Raw genomic sequence first — 11340 nt, forward strand, 5'->3', positions numbered from 1 at the left:
CAATCCGAGCGTAGAAAGGCCCCCCATTGTAGAAACTGAACTGGACTATCTATCGCTCTCGTAATTAAAAAAAAAAGCCAGTATTTAAACCTTAAATCATAAATTGTGGTTGTTGTGTTCTGACAGTGCACTTGCAGCCAGCTCGACTAAAAACCAGAATTATTCTTGGTTTTCGCTGGTGTGTTGATGGTGTTGGTAACACCAGTTCATTGGTAATGCTTGCTCATTTTATGTGGTCTTTTTCAGGGCCGGCAGAGAAACCAAAGAGACAGGAGGAGGAACCTCGACGTGCCGTCAGCCGGCCTGGGTGGCTGGACCATCCCCCCCCCACTCCACTGGAAAACACGGTGAGCACACTGCACGTTGTTTGGATTGGGAACCTTTTTAATGTGACTGACTAGAAGGCGCGTGCTGACCAGTTTGAGTCATACGGACCTTGATTTTTATGCGTGCGCACGCACACACACACGCGCGATATACATACATCTCTTCTAGACCTTCAGTGGTTTTCTGTGTGCTAGTCTTTTGGATGAGACGATAAACTAAGGTCTCGTGTGCAGCACGCACTTTGAGTACAGAAAAGAATCCACAGTAACAAGAGATAAGTCACTCACAAACATCAAAAGAAGAAATCTACTTTTGTAGTAAAATGCCTCCAATGTGGCAAGGCACTTTCATTGCCTTGATTTCCCCGGGGAGAGGAGCCCGAATTTCAGACAAAGAAATATGTTGTGATAAAAGTAATACAACACAATTTGTCATGTTAGGTTGGCTTCAGTTGGTCAGTTCTTGTTGTCTTGATGATTGGTGATGGTGTTCACGTGGGTGTGTTTGTGGTTTTGATCCAGTCATAATCCGTTTTGCCCTCCTTACCCTCAGCCTCGCCATGAATTATATATATCACTCTTTATGTCTGCCTGGAGTTATATCTGTCACTCTGTATGTCTGCCTGTCTGTTTCTCCCCTTTTATTTGTAAGTGTCTGTGGTACCTTGTTCTGTTACATGGCATTTTAGGCAATTCTCCAGCTTCTGTGGTGTAATTAATGTGGCTTTATTTTTGTGTTCTGTCCTCTTACTTGTCCGTCTGCTTCCATTACACTCTTGGTGTTTGTCCGTCTGTCTGTCTGTCTTCGTTAGTTTATCCCTGGTGTGTATGTCCTCTTTTTCTTCCTGTGTCATATCCAAGTGATGTGTACATTCCCATAAATTAAAACATTTTTGGTCAGAAATATAACCTCAGAATAACCCCTCTGCATGTGATGCTAACAGTTCTTTTTTATGTAAACCTGTTTGCCTGTTTTCATATTATGTTTCCGTGATTCTCTCAACTCTCTCTCTCTCTCACTCTCACTCAGCTTCCCCTTCTCTTTATTTCTCATCCACTTGTTGGTCACACGTACTGTCTGTATGAAGGCTGTGACATCTATTAACAAGTGTCATACAGTTGTCACGATAACCAGTATGTGCAATGCCATATGCCACACGCGTCATTTGATATCGCCAGCTTTATGTGTGGTACCTATGTCAAAATGGCTGTCAAAGCTCATGACAATAACCATCATATGTCATGCCATTTTTCTGTGTGTATGTGTGTGTGTGTGTCCGCATACTTGTGTGTTTGCACTCTGTTACACATGCATAGATGTTGCCTTGAAGTCCCAGAAAAATTCACACAATATTTGTTGATTTCCAACAGAAGAAATGGGATCAAAAGAACAGAGCTGAAGCCAGCAAACCGGAAAAGAATTCCAAAAGTAAGTTGAATAGCCATCATGAATTCACTATTTTTCTACATATTCCATTACTGCTTGCTGAAAAATATGAAGCTCTGTGTCTGTCTCTGACTGCCAGTATGTCTCCCTGTGTGTCTGCGTGTGTTTATGGGTGTGAGAGCGTGCGTGTGTGTGTGTGTGCGTGTGTGTGCACGTGCGTGTGTGTTTTGGTAGGGTGGTGGGTAGGACTGTGTACATGTGTTCTTTCCAGTCCGTATTTTGATCTGGCATAATTTAAGTGCAAGACAATGACTGAGCAGCTGGGTGTGTGGGTGTGTGTATACGTGTGTTTGTGTGTGTGAGAGTCTGCGAACACCCGTTTATCAGTGTGTGAGAATCTTTAGATAGTTCATATGTCCTTTTAAGTTGTTATGATTTTATCTTCTTTAACAGTTATTATTGTTGAAATGGTAATGGTATTTATTGGTGGCTGATATGTTTCCTTTTTTGGTGGTGGTTTTGTAAAATTTATATATTGGGGGATGACTGTCAGATTGTTTCTTTTGTACTGTCTGACAGTGTGTTGATGTTGTATGTAAGGTTTTACTTGGTTTCATTTGTTGTGCATTGTGTGTGTGTGTGTGTGTGTATTTCCAGGTCGGGACAAACTACATCTTCGCAATCTGAGGTTAGTTTTGTCAGAATAGATCTTTGTATATTAAAAGAGATATTTTGGTTGAATATAATACTTCATGACTTTGTTAACTTTTGTGTATTACACACTTTTTCTTTGTTTTATTATTCAAATACTGTGTGATGACAAGTTAATCAGATTAAGGCTATATAAGGATTTGTAATGATGATAAAGGCTTATAATGATGAATGATACTGATGATGACAATGATGATGATGAAATGGTAGTAACAAGACTAATACACTGTAAAATATATGTTAGACAACCAGCTAAGGAACCAAGAAACGAATTAAGGCTGGAATAAGGAAGCAGGTTTCCAGAAAGGTAGAGGTTGAGCTGACCAGATATTTACCCTGCATACAATCATTGAGCAGCATACAAAGTGGAAGAAACAACTCCATATCAACTTTATAGATTTGAGAACGTCTTTGACAGCGTCCACAGGGAAAGCCTATGGTGTATGCTTCATGCTTAAAAGATTCCACAGCAAACCGTCCTTCTCATCAAGAGCTTTTACACCAAGTTCACAAGCAAAGCAGGAAGCAAACACAATTCCAGGTGAAGACAAGAGTGTGTGCGAAGATGCACAATGTCTTCACTGCAACTTCACATGGCCATAGACTGGGTGATGCAAAGACCAACCGAAGACCAACCCAGAGGTATCAGGTGGACTGTCCTCTAAACACTGGAAGATCTTAACTTTGCAGACAACATGACACTGGTCTCCCTCACTCATCATCACACGTATGAAAGAGAAGAAAAACTGTCTCAGCAACTTTACACATCAAATAGGTCTGAAGAAAACATAGTTGATGGCATTGAACATTTCAAACTCGCCATCACCAATCCAAGAAAACGGAACGAACCTTCTCACAACTGAAGAACCTGTATACTTGGGCAGCATTGTCAGACACTATGGGGGAGCATGGAACGACATCAAGAGCCTTCTCAGCAAGGCCAGAATCACCTTCAGAATAATGACCAACATGTGGAGATCCACCAGTACAGTACTGACACTAAGATGAAAATGTACTTCTGTACCTTCCACACTGCTTTATGGCTCAGAATGCTGGAGAATGACAGAGTGATCTAACGAAGTTGTCATCCTTCCACACGAAAACCTGGAGAATCCTGCAAATCTTCTGACCTAGCTAATATCATCTCCAGCTAACTATTCGCCCAGTGCAATCACAAGAACATGGAGATCATCATCACGAAAAGGCGGTGGAAATGGAATGGACACATCATGCAAAGAGAACAAGATAACATCACCCGCACAGCAGCCCTTCACTGGACATCATACGGTAAATGCAAGAGAGGAAGCCCAAAGAACACATGGTGCAGAACAGTGAAAGGAGAACTCTAGACCCTGAAGCACACCTTAGGTACTATTCAGAGACCAGCTCAAAACAGACGATAGTGGCAGTTCTTCGTTGCTGCCATACATGCCCAGGGGCGTAATTAATGTGCAGTAAATACAATATTGTGCCACGGTTCATTATCAGAACCATCACTGTGCGTCAATTTTTCTCATTGTAAAAAATTCATTCTTGAATATATTACAGTAGACTAATAAATAGACAAACATTAAAAAAAAGAAAGAAAAAAAACGGAGATAAAAAAGCTTAATGTAAAGAGATGTTTTACAGTGCGTTCATCCACTCAATTCATTTGACTGCAATAGTAAATTCCTTGCTCCCTTGCAGACCAAAATCTTCAGAAACACTGGCAGACGATACTTGGATCCAGCCCAGTGACATAGATATGGTTTGACATCTTGCAGCCTGACACCTGCATCATCAATAACCTGACATCATGGTATACACGTCATCAAGAGATGGAGTAATGGTGCCCAAACTCACAAGAACAAGGTGGAATTTTTGTAGAAGATTAATCGCCGATTTGGGTGTGTGTGTGTGTGTGTGTGATTCCACCACTTTGAGAGATTCAAATCTGACAGTTTAAATAGTGCAAATAATACTTTTTTGTGTGTTTTGTGCAAAATCAGAACTAATCATGTTTTCACATAAAAAGGAAATACTTTCCATTTGTGATTGTAAAAACAAAATTATTTTACAAATATAGGCCTGCATTTTAATTTAAAAAAACATGCACCCAAACATGCTAATGCATGTGCACTTGCACACACACATGCGCACTAGTTAACTATAATGTTCAAAATGACTGCCCCGTGCAATCGGACCCAGTACATTTGCGGTTTTGTTAGCGTCTTCTCAATCATTGCAAATTGTCAAAGTTTTCAGTGCATTTTTCAAGATCAGAAGACTGTGCTTTCAGACCATTTACAATGAATATATGTTTGACTGTTCAGTATAGCGAGGTAAATATTGATTCAGAGATGAGCAGATAGACAGGAATATTTCCATGCATGCATGCTCACAGGAGGCACACAAAAACACATGCAGTGTGTGTACATGCATAGACACACACACTTTTTGTAAGACTGTAAAACAACACTTTCATTGGACACAGCATGTGCCTGCAAATATTCATGTGAACCTGAGCATACTCTGCACATAACCAAGCATTTGTGTGTGTGTAATATTATTTATCAAACAGAATGGAAAACTTGCAATTTATTGTTGACTGTGATAACGTCATACATCTTTTATATCAAAATACATGCGTCTTGAATGTGTATGTTTCTTTTTTCTCTATCATGGTGTATGTGTTGAATGGATTGACGCATGTGTGCTCATGCAAATCTGTGCAGATAATTGTTTGTGTTATACGTGAAGGTGTGTGATGGGAAAGCAAGTGTGTAACTGTGTGTGTGTGTGTGTGTGTGTGTGTGCAATCTTTTCACTCTTATAAATTGAGAAATGTGATTCATTGATGACTGTGGTGGCTTTTTTCATGTTTTATATCAATGCAAGCCTCTCAAATGTACACATCCTTGGTTTCCTGTCCCATTGTGTATGTGGGGGTGGGGGTGTGCATGTGTGCATGTGTGTGTGTGTGTGTGTGTGCATGTGAAAGAGTGTGTGTACAGACATAATCTTGAGCCTTCCCCTTTTATTATCATCGATAACTTTAATAGGGTCTTAGCATGCTGTTTTCAAAAATTAAGTTTAGCCTTTATTTGCTTAAAAATATCCCACAAATAGTACCAGTGAATGTATATTCTGTTTACTGATTAAGTCCAATCATTGTTGGTATGCCCAGTGAATGACAGATGAAATGATTACACCTGTGTAATATGTTAAACATTAATAAACATTAAGAACAAGGAAAAAAACAAAATATCTTTGTTTTCTTCATGCTTTTCACCTGTGCACACTTGATATGGTTGTTCCAATAGAGATGACATGTTGGACTGTTTAAGTATGGGTCACGAGTTTCATCCATTACGTGGTTCTTATCTGAAAATTACAATCTGTTGTTTAAAAAAAAAAAAAAGCATTCTTGCACTCATAAACATGCATGCACCCATACAGGCCACACACTTAATCTGCCTGTAAGGTGCTCCTTATACAAACAGACTTTCTCTCTTTATGACAGCATTCATTTTCAAACAAATGTGGTGCATTGTGCATTTTAATATTAATACTAGAAATAATAATCCAACTTATATAACGCCTTTCCATGTAAGACATGCTCACCTGCGCTGAAAGTGTAAAACCCAATGAGTAAGACCAATATTTAAACATAAAATGAAAAACTAGCATCCATGAGTTATGTCTTTGCCTCTACTGTGCTGTTGATCAACACAGGTTCTGTACTGCTAAAAGTAGTATAAAACAATCTTGGACAATAAGTATGTGTGTGTGTGTGTGTGCATCCATGCATACAAATTTGTGTATGGATTGACTTGTCTTTGGTGGAGAGTGTGCTTGTGTGTGTGCCTCCATGTGTGGTGGTGGGGTGGGGGATGTGGGGATGGAGGGGGGTGCAGGGGCCATATGCGTATAAATGAGTAAAAGACTGCCTTTTCTGTGTTCAGTGTGCAAATTTGATAAGAATGAAATGGTATTATCAAATTTAAAATGGTGGCCTTCTTTCTGAGATAGAAGTGATTAATGTCATTCTAACAGAGATTAAATTTCAAGATGTGCTTGCCAAATATGTCTCTGAAGGATTGTCCTAAAACAGAGTGTCATCCCAGACAGGGCATTCCAGAAACAAACCAGAGGAAGTCACCCAAAGAGGTCATCTCAGGACAAAGTGAAGCCAAGGTAACCATCCGTGAAGATGAACTGCAAGATGTCATGGAAGAAGGCATCCCCGTAGAAGACATCCCAGAAGATGCTTCAAAAGAAAGCATCTCAGCAGAAGGAAAATCAAGAAAAAGTGTCTCAAAAAAGCCTCTTCAAAGATGGTATCCAAAAGATGGTACCAAAGAAAACACTGAAAGTAGCCATTCCAGACTCAGCAGCCTGTAAGCCATCTCAGGAAAAATCATCCAAAAAGAAGATATTGCAGCAAAGCCATCACAGGTTGCAGATAGTGTGTCACGAGGAGAATCCCAGCACAAATCATCTCCAAAACTCCTAAAAGGAAGGCATTCAATACAAGAAGGCATACTAGAAGGCATGCAAGAAATAATGTCAAAGAAAAAAATCTCTTGTGAAGGTATCCCAACAAAGACCACCCATGATAAAAGCAAGTGCTCATTACAGAGAGTTGTCAATAAGAAAACATCACTGGAAAAAAATCCTGAGAGCATCTATGAAGAAGTTGTCCTTGATGAAATTGAAGAAGAAACATCACGGAAGAATCCATTAGCAGAAAGCATACCTAGGTATGACAGAAACAAATTATGGATAAGGCATCTACAGAAACGGTTCTTGAAGAAGACAAACCAAAACAAAAGCATTGTATACTGCTACAGAGAAGATGTTCTGTATGAAGACAACCAAAACGAAGCATTGTATACTGTTACAGAGATGTTCTGTATGAAGACAACCAAAACGAAGCATTGTATACTGTTACAGAGAAGATGTTCTGTATGAAGACAATCAAAACGAAGCATTGTATACTGTTACAGAGATGTTCTGTATGAAGACAACCAAAACAAAGCATTGTATACCGTTACAGAGATGTTCTGTATGAAGACAACCAAAACAAAGCATTGTATACCATTACAGAGATGTTCTGTATGAAGACAACCAAAACGAAGCATTGTATACTGTTACAGAGATGTTCTGTATAAAGACAACCAAAACAAAGCATTGTATACCGTTACAGAGATGTTCTGTATGAAGACAATCAAAACGAAATATTGTATACTGCTACAGAGATGATGTTCTGTATGAAGACAACCAAAACGAAGCATTGTATACTGTTACAGAGAAGATGTTCTGTATGAAGACAACCAAAACGAAGCATTGTATACTGTTACAGAGATGTTCTGTATAAAGACAACCAAAACAAAGCATTGTATACCGTTACAGAGATGTTCTGTATGAAGACAATCAAAACGAAATATTGTATACTGCTACAGAGATGATGTTCTGTATGAAGACAACCAAAACGAAGCATTGTATACTGTTACAGAGAAGATGTTCTGTATGAAGACAACCCAAAGAAGGCACCAGAAATTGTTCATAGGAGACATTCTGTAAGAAATTAAATAAGCATCTTAAAATGTTCCTAAGTCCACTGAAGGAAGACAGCCCAAAAAGTCACTGAATAATGGTCCAGAGAAGACATACTACAAGAAGAGAACCCAAGAAAGGATAATAATATGAGAAACAGCATTCCACAGGAAGGCAGTTCAGCACACTAAGGTATTCATTGTTTCTTCCATTTCATTTATTTGAACATCTCATCACCACTACCAAAGTATTCATTGTTTCTTCCATTTCATTTATTTGAACATCTCATCACCACTACCAAAGTATTCATTGTTTAATCCATTTCATTTATTTGAACATCTCATCACCACTACCAAAGTATTCATTGTTTCTTCCATTTCATTTATTTGAACACCTCATCACCACTACCAAAGTATTCATTGTTTCTTCCATTTCATTTATTTGAACATCTCATCACCACTACCAAAGTATTCATTGTTTCTTCCATTTCATTTATTTGAACATCTCATCACCACTACCAAAGTATTCATTGTTTAATCCATTTCATTTATTTGAACATCTCATCACCACTACCAAAGTATTCATTGTTTCTTCCATTTCATTTATTTGAACACCTCATCACCACTACCAAAGTATTCATTGTTTCTTCCATTTCATTTATTTGAACATCTCATCACCACTACCAAAGTATTCATTGTTTCTTCCATTTCATTTATTTGAACATCTCATCACCACTACCAAAGTATTCATTGTTTAATCCATTTCATTTATTTGAACATCTCATCACCACTACCAAAGTATTCATTGTTTCTTCCATTTCATTTATTTGAACACCTCATCACCACTACCAAAGTATTCATTGTTTCTTCCATTTCATTTATTTGAACATCTCATCACCACTACCAAAGTATTCATTGTTTCTTCCATTTCATTTATTTGAACATCTCATCACCACTACCAAAGTATTCATTGTTTCTTCCATTTCATTTATTTGGACATCTCATCACCACTACCAAAGTATTCATTGTTTCTTCCATTTCATTTATTTGAACATCTCATCACAACTACCAAAATATTCATTGTTTATACGTTTTCATTTATTTGAACACCTCATCACCACTACCAAAGTATTCACTGTTTCTTCCATTACATTTATTTGAACACCTCATCACCACTACCAAAGTATTCATTGTTTCTTCCATTTCATTTATTTGGACATCTCATCACCACATCCAAAGTTTCACATCTGATAATGTAATACCGTGACAACAACCAACCAACCAAACAGGAACAAAAAATACAGGTAAGCAGATAAACCGACATCAGCATGAACCTTAAATAAACCCACACGCAGAAACAAGAGAGAAAAAAACAGTTGATAAAAGTATGTACAAATAACAATATCAACAAACAAATAAGTAGCTAATTAAAAAATAAAATAATAACATCTGAAGATCAGGAAAATGTGTCAAAGTCTCCAAGTACTTAAATGCAGTCAGAAAAAGATAATTTAGTAACTGTACACATTTGACACATCATGTCTAAAAGTTAATAAAACATGTGGAACATGACTTCCATTCAAATAAGTGCAATATTGTTGCTAAGACTTAAGTCTAAAATGATATTTCACTGCAGGTAAAATATTGCATAAATTTTTCAAACATTTTCATAAAAAATACCCATCTCCTCAGCAGCACCTGATTCATAGATACACTGATCACATGTCATGGAAACAAAAAATAGTGGATTAGTTTACATCTGATCAACTGAATTAGTGGAATGACAGAATATTTGGCTGCTCATTTGTCACCCATGTAACCAGTGTTGAGAAAATAAATCAATAAGTCTGTGGTTCCACTCATTGCAAAGTTTACATCTAGGTCAGTAGAATCATGCCCATATCAACAGGAAATGTTACTGCAGATCAGCAACTAGAAGTAATTGTGTGTGTGTGTGTGTGTGTGTTACTGAACTTACATGGTGACATGAGAGAGAATGAGCATTCAGACACAATCATGATGTTGCAGCATGTGAAATTTAAACACAGAAAAATTGTAGAATTTAAAAAAAACATTTTGGAAAACAGAAATATAACACCTTCATTTAAAAACCAGAAATGAAATTCAGAAACACCAGTATGTTGCCAGTCAAACTCAGGTGCTGCTAGGGTCAAGCCCAGTGTGACCAACTTGTAGCCTGTTCATCACTCCCTTCAGATAATAACTGGCAGGTGAACCCTGTCAAGTCAAAACCTTCCAGTACACATTGACCAATGTCAGATGTTCTGATTAGTGCCATAATATTGATATTCATTTAACCTAAAGGAGTTTAAAAAAACAACAAGAGATCTAATGGTCATCATGGAGAAGGTGTCAAGACAGTTTGTGGACAATTCAGGATTCAGGATGGATTCACTGTGACATTAATTGCATTATTCTTGGTACAAGAATGATCTCAAAGCCAATACTAAAAACTGAGACACTTGTCTAGATTTCAAATGGAATGTTTCATCATTAAAATGTAGATCAGGTTCAATCATGCCATGGGTAAAGTAGAAATATTTAAAATATGTATGCCATGAATAAATCACAGCATGCACCATGCAATAAGTAATCTATGAAATTTACAAATTTCAGAAATACATACCTGGGTCCCCATCTCATGAATTCAGTTGTATCAAAGTCACAGTGTACTGTAACTATTACTTTCTCTCTGATCAGTAGAATCATGTTAAACTCTGACAACAATCATGAATGCCATCAGTAGCAAAAGTAGTCAGCATGCATTCCTTTTTATTCTCCAGCTGCAAAATACCCTTCTTACAGTTTCTTTGGAAAGGTATAACAGCACACCTTCAGTGCGAGAGAGGAGAAATGCTTCTGAGACAACCAACCCTGGTTTAGTATATATATAAAAAAAAAAGGTTGTAAATACCTTCCACTACCCCATGGCTAAGTCAGGTAAAAAAACAACAACAACCAACTATACTATCAGTGTAAAAAATCAAATGGAAATGTTTTATAACCCTGGTGCATTAACATATCAAAACTTTATCTTCTTCCACGCACAATACTTCACATATTTTACCCCATGAGATACTATATAAATTGTAATAACTGACATTAGAACCCAAATGGGGCATGATTTCTGATTCACAAATTTTAGAAGCCAATGGTATTTTAAAAACAAGTTGCCAGCAGTCTATTCAAAAAGTCCGTCAAGTATGATCACCATCTGATGAAAATAGGAGAGAAAAATCATATAATAGGAAATATAACAATTCAAAAATAAAAATTACAATGTCATAAGGATATGCTTGTCAGCCCAGTTTCCATAGCAGTAGCTCTCTTTACACAGAAAGCCTCTTGATTTTGA

The 11340-nt window shown here is 37.5% G+C and overlaps 1 protein-coding gene across 3 annotated transcripts in view; it reads left to right on the top strand.

The window, feature by feature from the left end:
• LOC143279819 (uncharacterized) overlaps positions 1-5214 on the top strand; it is a 31208-nt gene extending 25994 nt beyond the window's left edge. For 2 of the 3 annotated variants that reach the window (XM_076584016.1, XM_076584018.1), the window contains 4 exons: positions 247-347; positions 1698-1755; positions 2371-2401; positions 4114-5214. In XM_076584016.1, coding sequence (XP_076440131.1) covers positions 247-347; positions 1698-1755; positions 2371-2401; positions 4114-4180 — 257 coding nt within the window. In that variant the 3' untranslated portion in view covers positions 4181-5214. The remainder of the gene's footprint in view (positions 1-246; positions 348-1697; positions 1756-2370; positions 2402-4113) is intronic. The other variant, XM_076584017.1, reaches the window with a different exon arrangement.
• The last annotated feature ends 6126 nt before the right edge of the window (positions 5215-11340 follow it).

This window comes from Babylonia areolata, chromosome 3 (assembly GCF_041734735.1).
Source record: "Babylonia areolata isolate BAREFJ2019XMU chromosome 3, ASM4173473v1, whole genome shotgun sequence".
Taxonomy (NCBI): domain Eukaryota; kingdom Metazoa; phylum Mollusca; class Gastropoda; order Neogastropoda; family Buccinidae; genus Babylonia; species Babylonia areolata.